Genomic DNA, 23,210 nt, shown 5'->3' with positions numbered 1-23,210 from the left:
TACACAGAGATTGCTTCAATGTTGTCACTCACCCTGAACTCATCCATCATGGGATCCTCAGACTGCTTCAAGTAGGACAGGTCAAGACGACGCTGATAATCTTCCAAATGCTGCAGAAAATGCAATGAAGATGGTCACTTTGATTAGCGAAACTCACTAGCATCAGAGTGCAGGCAGTCATTAATACTTCCACAATTCCCAAATGCCCGGGATTCCTCCTCTTACAGGAATACCTGTGCCACAAAACATCTTTAAGCACAATATAAAGTCACTAGTACAGAGACTCTAGGTGCCTTAAACATCTTGTTGCCCTTTAATCCTCTTCTCCCCAACCCTTGATGCTCACTCCGTTCACCTCCTACCTGCTTGTTCTCAGACTCTTTGACAGCCTGGTTCACATGGTTTAGGATCTGACGACAATGATCTGCTGCTTTCTTCACTTTCTCTTTCTCTTCAGGCAGTTCTGCAAGAGAAAAAGGAAATGTAGTAATGCTTTCCAATAAAGGTTGAAAAAGTCAGAAATCTAGTGCAGTTTGCTGACCGCAAATTTGAGAAACAGAACTTAAATTCTCAGAATAGCCTATCAACAAAAGCACTGCATTTCAAAGGTGAAATGACAAAAGTAGATTTGTGACAGGACAGAATTCATTCTGCTCTGCACAAGATACCAGCCTCTGATGATCACCATATACAGCACAGCACTTGTCACTCTCCCTTTTTTGAGGGGCTTGTGACAACTATTCACTCCACAAACATCAATCTGAGAAGTATTCTGAGAAATCTAATAAAGTTTAGTAAGACTCCATCATGGTAAAAATAGAGTCTTGGGGTAGATATTTAAGATCACACACAGCCAGCTAGCCAAAGTCCCAGGATTCGGCAACTGACTACTGGCTTCTGCATTTCTCACAATCCTTTTTATTTATTTATTTTGGAAGAGAGAGAAACAGACAAAGAAACATAATGCAAAACATAAAAAAAAAGTGTTACATAATAACTTTTTCCATCCAGATAGCCTGCATTTATTTTAACAACTTAGGAAAAAAGTATCTCTGGCTCATTCATGCAGCCTGATTATAAAAAACAGTCTTTTATTACAGCAAGAGCAATCAAGAGTTATCTTTCCAGCCAATGTCACTTGATCACACGCAGATAGACACAAGTGAACTCCATCAATTCTCACTACCACAAGCCACATTAAGAATTTAGTTAGCAGGCAAATAAACAAGTACGTCAAGGATAATGGAGTATTACATGCTTTCCTAATTATGATTAGAGTGAACTTGTAAATGCAGTGTATTTTTTATGAGTAACGAAATTACACTGCAGCAGGTATCCGCTAGTAAACCTGAAAAGGCATTTTGTGGTATTATTAATCATACTTTCGCCTGTTACGCTGGAAATATGTTGTAACATATTTCTGTGTAATGTAACACATCCTAGCTAAACTCCACTCTCTGCAAGAACATGAAAACGCTCTGTAGTGCTTTAGAGATTCAAGAGATGAGGAAGATTAAGATTCTGTTGGTGTCTCTTGTGTAGGAAAGTATTTCTTTCCAAGTTCAATCTCTTTCAAATTCTTAGTTGACATTGTATTGATAACATCCAAGATTTTTATATGAAGCTTGTTTTAGATCAGACTTTAGGGGTGTAGGTCAGATTGCACTCTGAGTGCACATTTTTCCCAGATATTGGAAATTCTGAATAAATAGTACTGAGGATTGATTAAAAAAAAATAACAAAAACCCACCCTTAGTTGATAACAAGAAAACCTTGACCTTAAAAAAAATCAATTTGTTCTGTATTATCTGCTTTTTGTTCTCTTCTTAAAGAAACATGTTGATTTGCCATAAGCCTTAACACTACATGACACTACATGATTTTTACTTAGATTCTATCATACTTTCGTTTTTTCTTCCTTACTCAGAAGTATGCCCTGCCTATCCAAGCTTGTTTAAGCAACGGCATAACTTGATAGACTTTTATTAGATTCTTCATTCTTTGCATTTTTATGTTAGTAATGGACGATTAGGGATTTCTGTTATTGAAGATCTTATTCTTTTTCTCTCTCAAATGCATCTACATGGAAATTGGAATTCACTTAAATGTGTTTTCTCTTAATAGTTTGATTTAGCTATCTTAATGTCCTGAATTCAAGAAAAAATGTTTATCAGAGCATATTTATTATGGAAAACCAATTTATTGAAACAAATAGAGTATCATCTTTAGTGGCTGAATCCTTTCTAGTAATTTCCTTATTCAAGATAGTAGAAAGGAGGTAAATATAACTAGAAAATTACAGAAAGAACAGGCATGCTAATAGTTATTCAGAACAAGAGCACAAATGCAACTTGCCTCTCAGTAAATTCCTAAAGTTTTGGTTGCTAAGAGCATGTAAAAAGGAAGAGTTACATGATACCCGCTCTTTTTCCTCTGTTTCTTTTTCTTCTGAATGTAATTCCAGCTATTGACATTATCACATACTTTTATACAATTAGAAATATAAGGGTGCAGAGAAAATATTTTCTTCACTTCTGTTTAGTTGTCATAATCATTAAAAACCGTTAACAACAGTAATAATCAGTGTAAAACTAAGAAACAGGCTAGGAACTGGAGGGTGGAGAGGAGACAGTCAGGAATTCCTGGTTTCCTTCTTCAAAAACTAACAGCAAATAAGTTGTTTTGCCAGTAACTTTCATAAGCAGAGTGGTTTGGTTTATCTTCAAAACTTTAGCATTCTCCTCCCCTAACTTTTTAAAACTACATTTAAATGATTATAATCGCACTCTACATACACTACAATCCAATACAGACTGTCATTCACTTATTTCACATTGAATTTCCTGGTTTTTTTTTCCTAAGAAGGAAAATGAATTTAATTTAGAAACAAAGGCTAGGTTTTTTTTTTTCTTAACCTGCCCTCCTGTGTGGAAGGCAGGAGGGAGGTCACAATGAAAACAGATGGTGACCCATAAAATTGAACAGTTATTCAACACATGCTTTGAAATCACATTTGCCTAGAAAACCTGCGGAGACGCATGCACAAGCCCTAGTGGAAAGGCTTTACCTGTGTACTTAGCAATGTTATCCAGCAGAAGGGGGTACTTAGTCAACCTCTGCATCTCTGTGGGAATGATATCCTTCAGCTGCAACCGGCGACACAGTGGATTACTCTCAGCATCCTAAAATTAAACAGCACAATAACTACATTTGTCATTTTTATTAAGACTATAATTACCTGAACGTGTAACATCTATTCATCACATAAACGTCTATTACTTCACTTTCCAGTAATTAAATACAAGACAAGAAATGCCAAGATCTATCATTCAGACAACACATCCCCCTCTCCATTTGCAATTACATATAGGAAAGGCTCATCACAAAAGCAGCGGCTTCCTTCCCTCATTACTTCACAGAGGCCTTGTACCATCTCCAATCAATCTCAGTCACCGCCATACAGAGAAGACATCAGTTTAGGCTTTCATGCTATAGCAAAACTACAGTACATTTTTCAACATAACCTCAACCCTTGTATTACCAGAGTTCTTCCCAGCCTGTGGTAATGAAGATAATATTCTCTCCTCCAAATGCCACATGTATTCAAGCCCCTTTCCTGGCAGGCAGAATAGGTATATATCATCTGTCTTCTGCCCGTGGCATGCATCAAAACTGCACTACTATAAGCAGTTTTCCCCAAGAAGTACTCATCCTTGGGAAACAGCCACCTCAACTGAGATGCCATCTCCTGCCTGGGAGAGCATGTGCTTTCCTGCATTCTATCAGGACATTCTGTGTTGCCCAGAATTAAAGGTTCCTCCCTCCAGAAATTTTTAGCAGAGATAAATACAGTATTGGAAATGATCCCAATCTGAAGACAATGTTAGACATGAAGTCATTAATTACAATAACTTTATCTACAACCATTCATTATGCTATGCTGGCCACCAGCCACATCCTCAGGCAACTCAAACCCTTGCATAAAATTCACCTGCACAAAAGTCTGGAAGCGAGAGTCCTTCTTCTGGCGTGACTTGATGACCTCTAGAGCAAAGGGCTGGTTACTGCAGAAAGTAGCAGTTGCATGTTTCAGCTTCTCCTCTGCTGGTCCACTAAACTGTGCCAAGAAAGCCAAATTTAGATAGACTCAAGTTCAGTATGTGCCACTTTCAACAGACATATAGCCATGTAGCAGAACTGGTTTCGTCAGGGAAGAAAGGAATTACTGGCAAAATATGAGAAGTAATTTTCATCCTGTTTTTAGGGCCTTGTCTTCCCAGTCTACTGAGGAATCCCTTTACATCTCAAACTCTACAGTTCTCCTGTCTCCTAGCATATCCAATCCTTTCCAGAAATGCAATGCTGATTCAGAGGGAGAATACGGTGCCATGTCTCTACCGTCAGCCATAAGGAGAGCAGAAAAAACTGCAATCAGATGAATGACAAGGGATTATTTACCACACTGTTGGTCAGCAAAGCCAAGACCAAAGGTTATCTTGTTTCTCAGGGACACCCATGCTTAAACACAAGAACATAACATAACAGCAAAAGTATTACAAAGACATGGCTAGGGGAAATGATAGCCATGAGCAGGGCTCAGAAATGTGCTGCAGATGACAGATGGTTAATCTGTTACTGCAACTGCAACTCTTCCTATTCCTGCTACCCAGCCTGTGATGCAGCGTAGTAACTCCTGAAAATACTCACTCTGGAGAATGAGATCCTGTGGTTTTTTTTTTGTTTTAGCCACTTAGCCAGAACACTATGCAAGGGCATATAACTATTAGCTTAAGGTCTAGCTTGCTCTAGCAAGTATTTTCTTGCTTTTCATAATACACAGGAGAACTGAAAGGGTTGGAGGTGTTTCTTTACCAGCCACATCTGATTTTCATTTTCTTCCTTTTTTTCTGGAATACTAGACAAATAGTGGAATACAAAAAAAAAACACCACAAGAGACTTCTGCATGAAGAGCTGAAAAGAATAAGCAGATCAATCTTGAATTCTGAATTAAGTAGGCTTGAAAACAAATAACAAACTGGGAGATTCCCGAGAGAGAATTTATTTTTTTTAAAGAATTTACATCACTTCTGTTCCTGTCATTTGGATCTCAGAAAGGAAGTCTGCAACAGTGTGCTATAAATTTGAAAAGGTTCAGCTATGTAAATTCTAGGATTGGAAACCAGTATTTTTAACTATCTTTTAACTGCATCACAGGCAACACAAGACTTGTATTTCAGTGTTACTGAAATAAATTGTGCTATTACGTTTTTCAAAAATCCTACTTTCACCTTTGTCTCCAAAACTACCTTTCTACTCTACCCACACATCGTAAGGAAATTATTTTTTCTTCCTTAACTTACTCTTATCTCTAGCCAAATGAAAATCCTATGAATTCTTCCTGCTTTCCTTCATCCCTCTAGCTCTGTGTTGGGTCCATAGAAATGACAACTCTAAGGCCTTCAGTTCCTATTAGCTGGGAATCACCTTCACTAACCTCTGACTCTGTCATTCTATGAAGCATTATTTTCAAGTACAAGAAAGCGAAAAAGGGTTTACCCAGGAAAGCAAGTCTTCCCCAATTTGGCCAATAACAGAAGTCTCGTTCCTTTTTCGGACAGCTTTCATCTGGTCGTTCAAAGCAACTTTTAAAAAAAAAAAAAGTAAATTTTATTAATAATGCTCAAATTGTTTCCTTAATTTTCAGCATTTATTTTAAAATAAAAGCTATTCTAGGAAAAGACTAGATTTGCAATAATTCCAATTAAATTTAAAAAAAAAAGTGTCCTGCAACATAATAAATTTAGCAGAATATCTAAGAAAATGTTATATAACTCCTTTGCACTTCTGCCTCACCTGTCTTCACGTGACCCCTAAGAACCCTTCCAGTCTTATCTTTTCTGAGACTCAATGTCACTGCCCTTTTAAAAACAAAGGAATAATGTAGAACACACTTCAAGCCACCTGCATAAAATTATACAACTGATTATTCAGTGGCAGAGCTGAAATTCTGATTCTGAACTGTCCTTTCTCTGAACAATTAGGAAGGGCTGCCCTTCAAAACCACCTGCAGGACATCAAATCTTTTCAAATTTGTTTTCATTTCTCTTCAACAACAGTTGTAACATTTTGAACATTGACCCATAAAGACCATTCATCAAAGCATTGCTCCTTTTATCAAAGCATGAATCAGCACAAGACAGTCTGTGTACACAGATAAGAAAAAGCAAGTATCTGAAACACTGGACACATGCATTCTTTATCAAAATACCTTTGTAAATCAGAAATAGAAAAACTGCGTGCAAAAGGAAGAACAGCTGTAGTATTCTTTTTCATCTGAAGTGTTGTATGAGGTTGCCTCTTGTTTCAGGGTCACTCACTTAAATTTTTCAGATATTTGTATCCAGAATTCCAGCTGAGACTGCAAAGCTGAAAGGCATCTCAGCTGCTCTTACCATGAAGCCCAAGGATATCCTCCAGATTTGAAAAGATTTTCCGTTTGTCACTGGAGTTCAGGATCCCTTCCCGGGTGACACGCTGGTAGAAGACGTTATGCAGAACCTTCAGCGTGCGGACATGAGCTCTCTCAGTGTAAAACAATTCTGAAGAGAGAGGGGAAAGCAGGATTGTAACTACCTACTTAAAGAGGTGTGGTAACATGGATCCAAATGTGAAGCAAACAGAAGTCAGAAGTATGAACTTACAAAAGCCTCCCTCACCAACACTTCCCTTGCTGGTCCATATTCCAGCTTGCTCCAAAATGGAGCCATGCTCTGCTGTACTTCCATGTTTGAAAGAACACAGAAACCAATTGATTCGTGACTCATAATTTACCCCAAACAAACAGTGAGCTCTTAGCAGCTCATATAGCCACACAGAGTGTTCTTCAAGATTGCAAGACCTGAAATTGAGACGAAGCTTTGAAGATGAAGTTTGGTAGTAGTTTTCCATTTGCATCATGTGCTTTCCAACGGTCTAGACAGTGCCTCTTGCTTTCTTTTATAGAACATGATATTGCAAACTGGCCTTTCAGTGTCAAACCACTTAATACTGTTTATTTCTTCTCTAAGGACTGGACCAGTCTCATCTCAGGATACTTTTCAGTAACAACTAGCTGTTTCATACACACAAACTCTGCAAACCAGAAGTAATAGAGGGCCACCACTTTGAGCAGATCAGTGAAGAAAGACCTGGTTTTAAATTTTAAGAACTTCAGAGCTCCAGAGGACAGGTTTCAACTTTGTGCTTGGTGAGCTAGGAAAAAATATCCATCTCACCATTAATCACTTCTTGGCGCTTGATTTCATACGGTTTCAGCCCCATCAACACTTCTCGGCTCACAAGTTGCTGCCAGTTGGGAGGGTCCATGTCCATGTCAAAATCATATAGCTCATCTTCACTTTGTACATCTGCGAAACCAACACTGTCCATCCTAACATAAAAAAAATATGTCAGATACTTCCCATTTTAGGCATGGATGTAAGGAAGAAAGAAGAGAAAAATCTCAGTATATATCTCAGTTGTAAAGCATTATGAATATGCTCTCCATAACAGCTGGAGGCTGATAGATGTCTGAATCTATAGGCACATTTTCTAATTTTGCCCTTTACAGAACAACTAAGAGTGAATATCTGTTCTTACAGTATTTCCATAACCCTCCTTTTAATGATACAGATAAAATAATTTGCTTGAAGTCAAATATCAAGTCGGTGAAGGGGCAGGTTACAATTTCTTTCCTCCACCTATCTGAAGATACAGAGCTAACAGCAATACACAGATTTAAAAAGAAAATGTAGAAATCTAACCCATCAATTCAAATCAGTAGATACAACAATCACTATATTTCACTCATAGATCAAAGGGCTTATCTGCATATGATTCACTCCACCTGTCCTATACACAGATGCGAGTGTCTCATTTCATATACGCATTATTTAACAAAAGGAAAGATCATGCAGACAATTGAACTGGCTCAGATCAATGAACACTACTGCATTCTACTTCATAACCTATTAAAATCTAAACAAATTCAGTGAAGTTCAAACCTTTATAAGCATACTCACTTGCGAAAAGGCTTTGGTGTTCCCATGTCAACCATTCTGCAAAGAACAAAAGAAATTGTTAGGGAAGCTCATGCAAGAATTTCACCCCACTCTGACATTCAGCATAACTTCAGAGTAAAGGCCTAACCTCCTAACTAGAACATTTTGTCCATCTGTCAGCCTCACCCTCCTGATATATAGTTTTCTAGTACTATCATAGTAGCAGACACAGACCAGCATTTCCTACTTCTACCAATAATATTCAATACAAATGTTATCACTAATAGTTTTATGGACTAGATTCAACAGCCACTGTCGCATCGACTCTCTTCCAAGGCTCAAGCAACCAGGGCATCATAGTTACCTCTCTGATTCTCCCTCCTCCTCCTGCAAATTTTCCAAAGGAGATGGGAATTCAAAGGTATTATTAGGTGTGCGGGGTGTGCCATCTATACAGTCATTAGCAGGTGGAGCTTCTCCAGTCTGCTTCAAACCTAAACAGAGAATAAGTATGAAACGTCGAGAACCGTACCAAATTAGAGTACATTAGAGAACTTGCAGCCTCTTCATAGTCTCTTGATTCACAGCCTCATTTCAGCTTAGAGCTGGAGGAACTGAATTCCTAGGTTGGCAGGAAAAATCCCAGTGACAAATGTTTCCAGATGACACTGACTTGTGCGTACAAAAGTAGGCACCTGAGACTGTTTTTTTTCCTGTTAGATGATCCAATGTGACAGTAATAGAACCCACTTAACAACAATTTCTGGCCATGGTAAGATTTCCTAATTTGAACCAGAGACTAAGGCAGAAAAGATGACTAAGGCAAGGAAGATCGTGTCTAATGAGATAAAGACATTTCCTAATTTGTCAAGTTTGTTGCATCAGAACTGTGCTTTGCATACCCCGTTCACAATGCAATCTTTAATCATTCCTCTCTGGTAGTATCATCCTACCTGTTTCGCTGTCCTTGCTTCCCTCTGGAGAGGAAAAGGGACCCATTGCCAAAGGAGACATTGGGTTGGCAGGTGGGTATGGCGCATCTGTTCCATCACTGGAGGACCCACTCTGGCGCATCTTGCTAGAATCTGGTGGCTCTGGGCTAACAGAAGACGCTGCAGGTAAGTGCTTCGGATGGCGGGGCTTCTGCATTTCCATGGCTCTGCCAACTAAACAAACACAGAGCCATTATATTGCTGAAAGAGCTTTTACCTGTTTTCAGCAATGAAGAGAGGAAGCATTTCAGGACAAAATTAGGTTTGTATGTCTCCAAAAACATGTTTTAAAACCAAAAAGTTTACTGAGTCGTCTTAGCATGGATTTTTAAAAGACAGCAGAGTCTTTAACTGGCTTTCAGACCAACAGTTAGGGAACATATATTTCCTTGTCTGACATACTTGCACTGCTATCATGTCGACTTGGTCTCCTTGGTGGGCCCAGAATATTAGGAAAGCCTCTTCTCTTTCCTTTTTCCTCTCCTTCTTTCTCTTTCTTGATACTTTGCTGCAATTAATATACAACAAAGAAAAGTAAAGCAAACAGATCACTCATTTCTTCAAATTCAGTTATTTACTGAGATATTGACTAATTCTTTAAAACTGCAGGAGTTTGGTACAAAAGAATTTTATTTCTAACAAGTTATTGAGAGGTCAAGATCCTACAGCATCAGAGGCAAAGACTGCCTACGGACAGACTATGAGTGGTGTGTAACAGGGTTAGCAGCAGGGAGCCACAGCGATACATCTGTCATAAGCAAAAACTCACACCCCCCGTCTTTAACTTAGCAGGAGCTAGAAACCACCCTCCTCCCTAGGGTAAGAGATCAATTTACAGCGGCCAGTAGCACCTTGTTTCTCTAAGGCACATCATCTTGTGACTCCAAACCTCCACAAGCATACAGACTCTAATCTGGGAGAAATACAACTTATCTTACCACTTCAGAAAGGTTGCAAGCGCTTCATCTAACCTTTTCGCACTGTCAGTGCAGAACTGCTCGTAACAGTCTTAACATTTCAAAGGAAGCTGGAATGCTGATGAAAATAAGTAGCTACTGTGACCAGATACACCCCCATACTGTGGGAGATGACTGAACACACCCACAGAGATGGAGTTTTGGTGGAAAAATTCATTATATAACTGGGAAAGTGTGGGTGGCAGGAAGAGTAGCTTTCCTGCATCATGAAGCATGCATTTTTTGGGCAAGTTTCTCAAGAAGAAAAGTAAAAGTATACAGGCCAACAGCCTGATTAGCCTTAATGAAATCCTCAAGTGATTCAAGGTTGTATTATATGAAACATTTTTCGCCCACAGTTTTAATAAGGCTAGAACTGTGAAAAACAAGCAGTTAGAATTAGGCGTACAGAAAAAGGAAGAAAGAAGGCGACTCATTTCTAATTCATGTGTCTGAAAAGATATGTAGAACCCAATTTCAATTGCTAGGTTTCCTGTGCAGCTCAGTAATCCCAGATCCTCTTGATGTAGCAACGAAGACTGTAAAATCATACCAACTTCTAATGTGTCATGCAAAAGTGGATTTTGAATCCTAACAAAGCACCCATACTGGGCAGCTTTAAACAAATGCACTCTGGCCACAACACTACTACCTTTATCTTTGGCAAGAAACCAATACGGCCACGCTTCTGCTCCAGGTTCCGAGGTTCTTTAACTTTGACTCCCAGGTGTTTCATGTAAGTAAGAATCACATACTGCATTGTGGAACTGCCAAGTATATACCAAAAAAAAGAAGATGGAGGATAAGGAGAAATGTATTGGGGAAAATACATTTTGTCAAGAAAATGAAAAAGGTCACATGCAGAGGTTCTATTGAGAAATTAATCATTTTTAGATTAAAAGAACTTGGCATCTTTTTTTTTTTTAAATATGAAACAAACTATCACAGACAATGGGAAAGACTCAGCCAATATCAGAATTTGCCCTCTTATAAACAAAAGATGGAGCATATAAAAGGCATACCAGCTTAGAAGGTAAAAATGAAATTTTGAGAATTACACAGAAGGTCCTAAAATAATGTACTAAATACATATTTGAAGTCACATTATAGTTTTGAGTTATGGTAAAAATAAGTAACAGTAAAAGGTATGGTTGCTCTAAAGAGTATAGTAAAGTCTACCCAGACAGCTGTATACATGCAAACTGAACAAGGCAAGGCACATACAGAAAATAAATGTTAGACCAGATTGAAACAGCTACAAAACAAAACCAAAAGAAACATGAACTCTCAGCAACAGTAACTTTTTCAGATCTGAAACAAAGGCAACAAACTTCAGAATAAGAAGAGGTTGAGAGCAAGAGGTTGATGCTCTGAATTCAAATTAATTATGCCATGGGATTTAGAAAATGAGAGTTTGTGGCTACAGCCAGCAGAGGGCTGTCTTGTTCTGCTCAGCAGAACACAGAGCCAGCAGTGAGGTTCTTACTTCACAGACTAAGCCCACACAACTTCCATTACCTCTTCTCTTCTTCCAAAGGCTGAGATGTCATCCTAAAAACAAGAATTTAAAAACGAAATTCAAAAAATCAATTAACACCCAGTCACATCCACCCAGAGCATCAGCAGTTGTGTTCAAAGTGTCCTTTAGAACGTTAGAAAGTCCCAGGGGGGGCCAGGAGGGGAGTAAACAAAAATGAAGGTTCAGCTGGAAAAATTGGATTCAGCTCACATTAGAAGAAAAAATGAGCTCTGAAGCTATAGGTTTCTACAACCCAAAAAAAGGACTTTGATCTAATAATGCACAAGCTGACAATGGAAGCATTTCCTCTGCTATTTGAACAGTAGCCTCCTTGAAAACATGTACGGACTTTACCTAACCATTAGCTTACTTTTGGTTATCATCACTCAAACACACGTTGATAGCAAACAAGGGAAGCAATGCAAAAGTAGCAATGCCAAATTGCTTCTAGTTCCTAGTTCCTCTGCTCTGCTGTTGTCAGGTTCAGGATAGAACCTTTTTTACCCCCACAATTATACTTGCTGTTACTCACAACACTTCCTCAATTTTAGCAATAATCTGTTCTGCACATGCTCTTTCCTTCTCCACTGCATTCCGGTCACGAACTCTTTCTGCATCCAGCTTGGTTAGCTCTCCTTCTGCCAGGGTCAATCCCATACTACGTTTCTGCCTGAAAAATTGGGAAAGGGAAGCATCACTTGAAATTGAATACTGACCTGTAACAAGGAAAAGCAACCTCTTGACGTTCAGAATGTTAAACAGGTTTCATTATTGGTTTCTGTATGAAAATGGAGAAGTCATGACATTCCTCCATAACATTTGCACTCACTGTAAAACCTAGCTAAGATAGCCTTCAGAGGGATAAAGTTGTATGATATTTATCAAGAGGCAGCCATTGCAAGGGTCAAGAAAAAGTAGTTACTCTTTTTGCAGCACCCCAGGCTGTATCTTTGAAGCAAGTACTTGAACTGAGACATTTTTAGGTATGAAAAAGTCCATTATTGAACACTTGTCTTAGTAAAGTATATTAATTATCAAATTCTACTATATGCCCATCACAGCTTTCTAAAGCGGATTATTCCATGCCCAAAGGGGAGCGGGAAGGAAAAAAGGAGGAAAAAAAAAAAGATAAAGCTGATTACAAACCCAGTTAGTAAGAAGGATTCATATAACATCACCTAAGTAACAATATTCTGAAATTGCCTCAAATAGCTTCAAGGAATGAAGAATCCAACCTCTAAAATTGATATTGCAATTGATGACTTGCAACACAGTGTCAAAAAACATTCAAGGACTGGTCACAGCGTGACCCTGGAGGCCCTCTCCAGTGGTATCTTACTATTTAGTCCAAGACAAATTACTATGTCCCTCACGTTTCGACTTCCCCTGTACTGGACATGTTGACTGAAGGCAGGTACGGATTAAAAGAAAACTATAGAGACAACTGTTATTACCTGAAATCTTCCAGATTTCTTTGAACTTCTGGACAGACTTTATCTTGCATAGTTTGTATAAACTGGCGATGAAGCTCTTCAGGAAGGAGTTCTGGCCTTCTTCTGTCTGTAAGTCAGAAAAGAAAAGTTAATAGATTATTCTTTTGAGAACAGTCCTCTCCACCTTAGAGTGTCTTTATGACACTCACATGTATACTTTAACCCATCCAAGAGTACCCTTTTGCCTTTCACTTGCTGATAATATGAACTTCAGTCCATTAAATGTAAGCAGCTTTGGTCACAACCCCTATCATACTAAAAAATGTACATGCCAACGTGGCCAATGCTTCCAACCACTTACGCGTGTATCAGAGCACGCATTATGCCCTCCCCAAGAAACATAAGTAGTATTTATTTGTCTCTCCCTGTAACACATGACACCATATGTTTGAAGTAATCCCAACTGCATTTCAGAAACTTGCTTGGACTGCCTCAGACAGTAGAAACTGCAGAAATAGATACCTGAGGCAAGAGCACCCCTACCTAGTTCTAAGGAGATTTCATCTGGAACAGGAACTTTTAGATTCTGCAAAAGAAAAGACAGACTGGGAGAACATACACAACAAACACCACCCCAATAAAACACACAGTACAAAATATACAAGAAAACCCCCCCAAAAGCTGAAATCATACAACCTGAACACCTGAAGGTATTAAGGGGAAGACTCCCATCCTGAATATACATTATATTACACAAGGATTATTTCATCTAGTAGTACTAGCCTCTGCTACACCATCTGGTAGTCCAATTCATGACAGTGAAGAAGTTTCTCAGGCTTTCCAACAGACACATAAAATTTCCCAATCCTTGCAGCAGCCACATCAATATATGCAGCAATTATTAACTAAAAGGCAATGTTTACCAGCTAGAGCTTGCTTACATATCACAAAATTATTTCTCCTATCAGACAATGCATTCCCTGTGAGTTATTGAGTTATCAGGCATCTGAGGCTATATACCATTGATTTTGCTATATTCACTGGTAACATTATACAAAAAAACTTTTTATTTTGGACTTAAATAACTCCTCAGTTTTTTCCAGTTCAGGAGGGTGGAGGAAGGTAAAAGTCAACTTGCTAGATATGCTTCAAAATGAGAGAAAGGACCGGAACTTACTGCAGCTCGGTCCAAGAAGAACTGGTAAAACTCAAGGAAGACACGCCGAGTCTCTTTGGAGTTGGTCTGCTTGTACAAGTCTGTGTAAAGGTAGCACAACTGTGGGAAACAGGAGAGGAAGAAATTAAGCGATACCATGAGAATTCTTGTAACACCCGTAACTCCAAGTTTGCTTTCAAATATTTCAAGGAATTCAGCATTGCTGGATTGAAACTCTTCCTAGCTACCTTCAGCCATCTACATTGCTCAGGTAACCTCAACTAGGCTGCCCCAGTAATCAGCGGAGAAGGGAAAGGGGGCGGGGGGAAGGGATTGGTGGGGGGGAGGTCGGGGGGGGCAGGGAGGGAGGGAGAGGGAGAGAGATCAGACCTTCCCCATAGACAACTAATCCCACCACCTCAGGGTGGAATGAAACACTAAGAGCTAAATACTTATTTGTAAACAGCTAAATGTAAGGGAGACAGTTCTCTTCGTGCTTCTCTTCATTTATCTGAAATACTCTCACGCCTGCACAGGGTCTGCATTTCGCTCCTTGCCGATCCAGCCATGTCACAATGCTACACAAGAACAAGGAGATCCTGATAGACTCTGGTTAAGACTACCAATGTGGGCCAGAGAAACAATTCCAGAGCATCTTACCAATGCTGCTGGGTCAAACTGAGACACCACATGATGCAGAAGAACAGCCAGGTGAGCTGGGCGAGATTTCAGGAGCTCAATGTTTTGGAAACAGCTGCATTGTCCATTAATCTGTAGAGATACATGGAAACTATTTAAATTATTCAAGAAAGCTACTGTGAGAAAAAACAAGAATCTTTGTTCCAACAGCTTAGCTCCTCATTTGTTTAATTAAAATAAAAACTGATCAATTCCAGAACCTTTGCAATGCCATTCTAACATCCCAGGAAGAGTTTACAATAGGAACACTTCTTTTAAATACTCTCCTGAACACTGAGTACAATATAATGAAATATAATTCAGAGCAAAGGACAGCTAAAATAATAGAATAAATATGTCAAAAGCCACTGCAGCTATACTGCTGTGACAATAATGCAGAACTTAATAGAAACTAAATAAGCAACAGAAAATTAAATAAGGCAAATGAATTTCTAGAAAGCTTTAAGTTATGAGAAGAAAGAAAGAGTAACAGAAAGAATCAAAGATGGCATATTGTCATAAACTCCCCAAATGTTTTTATTTGGCAAGATCAGCCATTACAGGAATTACATTCTCTAATTCCTAATTCACCACACAAGAACTGCTCAATAAAAACAAGTCATGGAGCACTTCAGTTTAGGCACAGAGGAACAGAATTCTGGTCAAGGGGCAAAAGGGGTAGCTGAGGCTAAAAGTCATTCCCACCTGCTCCTGTTCAGTGTCAAAGTCGTCATCCTCTGCTCCAATGATCTGAGGACCCCCTCGGGATAACGGACTTCCAACACTGGACTGGGAATCCTGGGTGAGTGGGGAGTGAGGGAAGAGAAGGAAGAAATGTACAGCGCTATTACTCTCTTGGCACAGTAAAACTTCTTTACCAAGTTAGAGATACTACCATTATTTTTATTCTCCTTCTCAAAACTCAATGGAAATCCATGTGTCTTTACTCAACCTTGTCCAAGTTTGCAGTTGCGAGATTCCCTTACGAATGCTTCTCCCCAGCCACAAGCATTCAGAAACATTAAATCACATAATTCAAAACCAACTGCATTATCTACAGACATGAGCACACTAAGCATGTGGCATATGACAAATGCCATCTTAGTACAAATGGAGAAATGTGACTTTGGAAAGTCAAGCAGATGAGGGGAAAAATACTTCAGAAGTCACCCTAAGGAAGAAAATAATATGTCCAGATAAGTCTGTGCTTTCTGCTATGTTCCACTTTTACCTACTCTTGAGGCCATCCCTGACAATGCCAGCCTCATAATGACTAAACATCCTGAAGAAAAGGCTCTTTCATTTACTGCTGGACTCAAAGAATAAAATATGTACAACTGCTCTATCTATTTTAGGTCCAGCTGTTTTACTGCTTATTATACATTTCTCGCCTCTAAATGGGCCTGCTCTTAAGCTCCATAAACATTTACTCAGCTAATTAACTTTCCCTGCACAATTTTAATTGCATTTTATTTTCTAAAGCAAAGTTTATGCATGCCCCATCTAGAAAGCGGGGGGAAAACTGCAAGGTTTTAATAGGCCCATTACAGGAGATGCTGTTGTGACACTATGTTTTGTACTCACAGTATCTTGAACCTCAGTCTTTTCTGGGCTCTCATCCAGATAAATCCGCTCCTTCAAGCCACTGCGAGGACTCTGGCAAAGAAGGAAGTTCAGTTCTGGTGAGTACCAGCAAATCCAGGAAAATGAGAACTGCACAGTAAGTTTTTCAGCCACAACAGCCAAAACTTCTCTTTTCTTACAGAGTGAACTGTTAAAACACCTGAGGTATGAACAGCCAAACTAAAATGTGTGACCTACATGCACAGTTTCCAAAAAAACCCAAAAAACAACCGAATGCAGAAGCAGTTTTGGTAAGAAAGCTAGTGACATTGAATACCAGCAGAGCTGTAAAATCTAGTGCGCCTGTCCTTAGCTTTCTCTTTGCTCTCTCCACCTCTTCTGACAGTTTATGTAGTACCCATGTTGCTAGCTCTCTGACTAGGCCCTTTTCTCAACATCCCCTCTGAAGAGGGGGCTCCCAGCAAAGGGCTCAGTATTCCAGGTGTCGTCTCACCAGTGCCCAGCAAAAGGGGCTAGCAACTTTCCTCCACCTGCTGGCAAACCTCTTTCTGATGTAGCCCAGTAGACACCTGGCTTTATTTGCAAAAAGCACGTGCTGTTGGCTCATCTTCAGTGTGTCCACAGCAACACCCAGGTATTTTCAGCTAGGCTACTACTCAGCCTGTTGGTTTCCAGCCTGTATCGATGCATGGAGTTATTTCACCCCAGCGGTAGAGCTCTTAAACTTCAAGAGATTTCTGTTGCCCCCAATCCTTAAGTTTCTCAGAGTCACTTTAGATTGAAAAGCTTGAATGTTTGGTGTGTCAATCACCTCCAGTGATCAAATACCATCCACAATACTGACAGGATTAAGTTTATTAGGAAGATAGCTACGAATTTTGTTCTGCATTTATTACATACAAACATGAGTGATATCTAGTCAGATTTGGAGTTGGAGGAGCCATGTTTCAAAATAGAGTCATATATGTTCACATTTTGGAGGTATATCTGACCCACTTTCCTTTCATTTCCAGCTGCTAGTATGAATTTAGCTCCCACATCCTTAAATTAAACAACAAACTTAAGCCAACACCCAAGTACAAAGTCTCAATTCCTCTGTACTAATCAGATAGTGACTTAATTAAGGATAAGGTGCTAAGGCACTCCAATCAGGAGATCATACAAGTACACAGATTGATAACTAATGAGTGAACAGATTAAGAGCCTCTACTGTTGGCAATAATTGAGGCAATATTTGGTAGAAGTAAGAGTCTTCCCCACTTTCATGGCAACTTGCCCACAGACTGGATCTGACTCACAGCTACCACAATTGGAATATTACCATACCCTTAAAAGATGCTCTAATTGGCATCTCTGAGTTCTGAGAAAGATGCTGGCATCCATCTTTCTTTGTCTGATTACAGAGATTGTGCCAGGAAAATCTAATCCTGGATAAAAACCCAAAACCCACATTATTTCTTTCCCAGTCCCTAATGGATGACCAATATAGTATGCTTCCTCAGGGAAGTATTTTTGGTGTTTAGTGAGAAGCCTATTCTAGTAATACACAGTGTTACTGAGACAGAGTACATATGTATGATACACAGGACAACACAAACATAAAAAATCTGCATAAGAAAACCAAATCTGAAGGGTGTAGAAGCAAAGTCACAGAGTCAAGACTCACATCAGCAATGTCACTGTTTGGTCGGGATGGGCTGTCACCACTGTAATCCAGTTTGCTTACACAATCCCCGCTCTCTGCCTCCACTTCACTGATCTGCAGTGATTCCATCACAGACCTGGAGGACAAGACTCCATCCTAAAAAGATAAAGTGAGTTGGGAGATAGCACAGAGCAAATAGAATATTTCAAGAGACAATCCTTAAACATTAGCTGTTTCAAAACCCAGTAAGTTCACATTATTTATAAAACTTTATTCATGTAACCAGAAAAGGCTGCAATGCTTTTCTAAGAGAAGACAACAGAAAAATCACACCAAGTTTTCAGGACTCATAACGTTATAGGCAGTGGAAAAGGGGGAAAATAATATCACCTTTTTTTTTTTCAAAAGCAAAAGCAAAGCTGTTTTAAGCTTTCAGTTATTCATTCTCCACTGTAAGAATGACCTCACAGGTTTCTTCTAAGTTGTACTGACAGACAGTAATGAACATATCATACTTTGCACTTACTGTTTTAAAAGCAGTTTTTCACAGATGGTTTGGAAGTCCGTTGTTAAGTCTACTGACATTGCACTGTATTGTTTGACAGCCTCTGCAAGCCTAATTACAAGTCTCAACTCTAGAGGGTGCAATTTGCCTGTACCAGCACAGAAGAGCATGGCAGGGAATTCCTGCTTGCCCAGAACACCATCATCCCCCAGGAATTTTCACCCATAACACACCACAGAGAAGCCTGACATATTCTGTTACCTGAGTACAGCCCGTGGCTTTGGACAACTGCTCTTGCAGCTGAGGAATGTGCTTCTTCGTTTCCTGTATCTCTTTGAGCAGTCGTGTGGTGGGTGATCGGCTATACTCTTCTTGCAGGGACTGAAAAATAATTTTATGAGCTTTCACTCAGCATCTCCTCAATATCAAAGCTTAGAACTACCACCTATTACTAATCTTCATTCCATTTACATATTTTAAATAATAAACAGCACATTTGCATACCTACCAAGTAGATGCTACAGAATGTCCATTTTATATAGCTCTCCCCTCTCTCTCCTGTGCCATATGAAAATAACTGCATTCTAGAGATTTACCGAAAATCACAACCACACTGAACGTACAGCTGAAGGCACAATAACTCAGCACCACCACAGAGTACTGTGCCAATTGTAGCTCCTAGTGAGACATGGCTCTCTCTCAGTAAGAGTCAAAGATGCTTATTTGCCCAAGGATTAGATCAGATTGACGGATATGTACATTTCCAGTTAAGAAAGCTCCCACAAATTTTTTTCTTACTCAAAGATTAAAAACTCAAGAGCTGATCAGTAAGAGTGACTAGATCTCTCGTGTTAGGCTGGTATATAGAAAAGCTAAGCTGAAACACAAGCTATGCAATGAAATGTTGAAGATGCTACTAAGTAGTGATTCAACAACTGACCTTTTTATTTGCACCATACTTTCCTCCACCCCTCTCAAACTCATGCAACTCCAGTACCTGCAGCCGTTCCTGCTCTTTCTGTAGCATCTTTTTCAGAATCTCTACCTTCTGGTTGTGGACAATATTATTCTCCTCCTAGAAAATATGGAGAGATTAAGGGTCAGGTTTTTTGGTGGAGCTGAGAAGAAAGATAAGGAAAATGGATATGCCCACTTTTCATCTACTTCCTAAACATGGGCTCTGAAAAGCCATACAAGAAGCAATTCAAGTTTCTAAATCCTATCCTGTGCATTCTTTCCTACTTTTGAACATAGCTATAAACATTAAAAAAAAAAAAAATAGACAGACCAGACGTGTTTGCTGGTGGCAGAAGTGGCAGGATAAATATTCCAATTCCAATTTGTGATTTGTGCAAGAAGCGCAAAACAATTCAAGAAAAAAAAGACATGACTACATTTCTTCCACTGCTACACTGGTTCTTTGGAAAGAGAGCTTTAAATCTTACCCCCACAAGCACTGGGCTAGTAATCCTTTCTGCATTTCCTGATGTGCCAGGTGAATGGGGAGATGTCATGATGGGAGACATATGCCCAAATGCTGCCAGATCCACTTCAGAATCAGCTAATGGAATCTGGGGCGACCCCGGTGGGCGCCCCTGAACAGTGAGAGCTACATAGGAACCCGCTGCAGGGAGAACAAGAACAATTCACATTTCAGACACACTTGCAGATTTCTGGTGTTGCTGTTTTTCTGGTTGCCATTTCACTCTAGAGACAAAACTCAGACCATTCTTCACCTGTTCATTCTTCAAACCAGAGAACCTGAGAACACCGTCAGCTCTATTTAAAGATCTCTGTTTAAATTTCAGGTAATCCAAAAACTTTCATGATAATCATCCTTAATAAAAGCACGCAATCTGATTTCTAGTCTATCAGTTACATTTACCAGGTTGCATTTACAGTATACATATGCTCATGCCACAAAATAAACTGTGCTAGGGTGGAAGGAATCACTACCACCTTCTTCCTTGTACAAGAAAATCAACAAAGAATGCACTTCCTTTAGAAACACCAGTACTTTGCAAGCATCATACAGTAATCTACATTAAGAGTGCCTGAACAGCTACGGTATTTAAGGTGGAATCAAAAGATGGGAAGACGCGTAGGCAAGGTTTGATGGTGACTTCGAACATCAAGCTAAGGAGAAACTGCAGAAGCATGTATCAGTTCAAGTCTGAGATGTCAAATTACCCCGATTTCACTTCACTGTTTCATACACACCCTTTATCTCTCAGCATGGGGCATGATTAGACCTCATCCTTATCACTTGATATTGGATTGGTAATTGGTCCTTTAAAATTATGCCTTTCATGCTTTAAAGGAGCATAGTGACAAAAATAGTAACCTGCCTTTACTTACACTTGATCAGCTTTACCACCTCCAAATGGTTTGAGTGTGTTACAAGAGTGCCATTCACCTGGAGGTCGGGAGGAAGAGAAAGTTAACAGTATTTAGCTACTGATTTCCAACCAAAGGTACCTACATACTACACGATAAGTACGTAGGAACGAGGAACAATAATTTTTTTTGTCCCCCCATCTCCATTACTGTGTCTTTCAAGACACTAGCAGATAAACATTTTGTCCTTCTAACAGTTTATCTCGGTGAACAGAGCTCCACAAAAAGAGAACTATACACATGTATCAAAGAAAACCAAGCAACCAAACAAAATAAAAGCAATCCACCTCTGACTGGGCAGAAAAAAAAATTAGGGTAGCTAATTTAATTCATCAACTTAAATGCCTAGCTGAAATCCCAGCTCTATCTGTGTCAGTAGCTGCTGCAGCACAACCATCATTTTGCAGCAATAGTTTAGATAGTCTTTTTAAGTACTGACTTGATTTCTTAGTTGTTTGGGACTAAAAGAGAACACTGATCTGCGGGCAGTTAGGGGAAAAATAATAATCCAAGAAGACTATTTATTTACAGGTAATTATTAATAACTCTCTATTTCTTCTTTCCCCTGCCACTTCTGTTGTATTGTACGCGTGATACTTGAACTTTGTAGGATGCTGAACTCACCCATAAAGTTCTGAAGTCAGAGTGATCTCCACAACAAAACTAACATTCAGCAGTGGGCCTTCAGTGGTTACGGTTCTGGTATCCCCAGAACACAGAAACTTAGACCACTCCTCTATCCCACAGGCAAATGCAAACATCACAACAGACGTATCAATGATATTCTTTCAGAGAAAGAGCTCATTTAATACAAAGGATCCATTTCTCTGATGATTTGAATGCCCTTACCTTGATAATTCTATCGCCTGTTTGCACTCCAGCCCGCATGGCTGCTCCATCTAGAGAGGCAAGAAATCATTTAGTTCAAATTTCAGTAGAAACATTCAAAGCAAAAATGGTTTAAGCGCTTCTGTAGTTCCACACAAAGCTACTTTCCACACTCACCCAAGCTTCCTCTGTCTCTACCAGATTAAAATCTCTGAGTATCTAGACCAGAGAAGTTCTGTTCTCGTTTTGCAGTGGATACATCAAGCCACAATCCCACCACATTTCAAGGAGTCATTTACTTCCTCTCAGACGCAAGCGGTCAGTTTCCAAATACATCAGACACTAAGGCGGCGATTCACTGCATTCCAACAGTGCAATGCTCTTTGTCCTTGCACATCTATTCCGAAGCTACAGCCATCCCACCCGTGAGGAAGGCATTTGGAGTTTTCTCCTCCAGCTCATGCACGTTTCTTTGATTCACATGAAAACCCTCTAGGCTGCTCTCTGGCTAGCACACTTAGCAAGTCTGCTTACCTTCTTTGACAGACTGCACGAAGACTGGATTGTCTCCACTGACTGTCAGCCCAAATCCGTTTTCATCCCGTTGGATAACAACACACCGTTGAACAAGACCTGCAGAAGAAAGGTGGGGAAAGGGCAGAAGAAAGAGAAGGAGAGAAATACAAAGAGGCACAAGCTAGGCATCAGTCCAAAACCTTATCCTCCTAGATAATCACAGAGCACTGAAAGAAACTGGTACAATACAACAGAGGGAAAAATATATGAGAGACAGAAAGAGGGCATCAGTCCAGAAACAGATAGGAATGTCAAGACAGGTCAAGCTTATTGCTTCAGTTACACAAAACAGAGATATACAACAGCAGAGATGCAGACAGCTCTGGCACATCAGATACAACTTGAGGTAAAAGCAGCTTTTAAAGAAGAGCAGCTATGTACACGAACCAATGAGCACAATTTCCCTTTGTCTGTATTAATAATTCTTCAAAGTATGCCAGAGGGCTGTCATGCTCCAGTACACCATCAAAAATACCACACAATTTTCACAAGCTACTCTAAAAGAAGTTGCAAGTCTCCCAGACTAACATCAGCGGGTTCGACTAAAACAGATTTATTAATCAGGAAAAGTTCTCCCTATTCTCAGCAAAATATCTCATCTCGGGGCACCTTCTGTTCCAGATGAGAATATTGCACAGAACCAGAACAGCAGCATTAAAGAAGTACAAGCCACGCTTACTACACTGAACAAGCCGCCTGAAATCAAGACCATGCTTCCCACTGAGCTACTGAAGTACAGGGCCAAAATCCCAGGAGATGCAAGTTTGAATCTGCTTCTCCTTTCACTTGCTGTGTGACATCAAAGGCAACTTGTTTTGTTTCCCAGTGTTAAGATTACTCAGTATAATGTGAACATAAATACTGCTGCAGAGATAAATGTACTTAGTAGGTGCAGCATTTT

General features: G+C 39.6%; 1 protein-coding gene across 8 annotated transcripts in view; it reads right to left on the bottom strand.

Annotated features, from left to right (window-relative positions):
• The window catches only part of ARHGEF12 (Rho guanine nucleotide exchange factor 12), an 80,654-nt gene that overhangs the window by 15,142 nt on the left and 42,302 nt on the right, over window positions 1-23,210 (bottom strand). For 4 of the 8 annotated variants that reach the window (XM_075172951.1, XM_075172953.1, XM_075172955.1 and 1 more), the window contains 27 exons: window positions 22,268-22,366; window positions 21,755-21,804; window positions 20,867-20,924; window positions 19,954-20,132; window positions 19,449-19,583; window positions 18,770-18,889; window positions 18,025-18,159; window positions 16,359-16,430; window positions 15,480-15,572; window positions 14,757-14,867; window positions 14,118-14,216; window positions 13,484-13,526; window positions 12,962-13,067; window positions 12,040-12,177; window positions 11,507-11,539; window positions 10,641-10,755; window positions 9,435-9,540; window positions 8,994-9,206; window positions 8,405-8,534; window positions 8,062-8,097; window positions 7,276-7,430; window positions 6,454-6,600; window positions 5,558-5,643; window positions 3,992-4,117; window positions 3,068-3,182; window positions 363-463; window positions 33-110 (listed from right to left, as the gene is read on the bottom strand). In XM_075172951.1, the coding sequence (XP_075029052.1) occupies window positions 33-110; window positions 363-463; window positions 3,068-3,182; window positions 3,992-4,117; window positions 5,558-5,643; window positions 6,454-6,600; window positions 7,276-7,430; window positions 8,062-8,097; window positions 8,405-8,534; window positions 8,994-9,206; window positions 9,435-9,540; window positions 10,641-10,755; window positions 11,507-11,539; window positions 12,040-12,177; window positions 12,962-13,067; window positions 13,484-13,526; window positions 14,118-14,216; window positions 14,757-14,867; window positions 15,480-15,572; window positions 16,359-16,430; window positions 18,025-18,159; window positions 18,770-18,889; window positions 19,449-19,583; window positions 19,954-20,132; window positions 20,867-20,924; window positions 21,755-21,804; window positions 22,268-22,366 (2,879 nt within the window). The remainder of the gene's footprint in view (window positions 1-32; window positions 111-362; window positions 464-3,067; window positions 3,183-3,991; window positions 4,118-5,557; window positions 5,644-6,453; window positions 6,601-7,275; window positions 7,431-8,061; window positions 8,098-8,404; window positions 8,535-8,993; window positions 9,207-9,434; window positions 9,541-10,640; window positions 10,756-11,506; window positions 11,540-12,039; window positions 12,178-12,961; window positions 13,068-13,483; window positions 13,527-14,117; window positions 14,217-14,756; window positions 14,868-15,479; window positions 15,573-16,358; window positions 16,431-18,024; window positions 18,160-18,769; window positions 18,890-19,448; window positions 19,584-19,953; window positions 20,133-20,866; window positions 20,925-21,754; window positions 21,805-22,267; window positions 22,367-23,210) is intronic. The other 4 variants (XM_075172952.1, XM_075172954.1, XM_075172948.1 and 1 more) reach the window with 1 other exon arrangement.

This window comes from Calonectris borealis, chromosome 24, assembly GCF_964195595.1.
Source record: "Calonectris borealis chromosome 24, bCalBor7.hap1.2, whole genome shotgun sequence".
NCBI classification, from domain to species: domain Eukaryota; kingdom Metazoa; phylum Chordata; class Aves; order Procellariiformes; family Procellariidae; genus Calonectris; species Calonectris borealis.
This window is presented reverse-complemented; position numbering and strand designations above follow the sequence as displayed.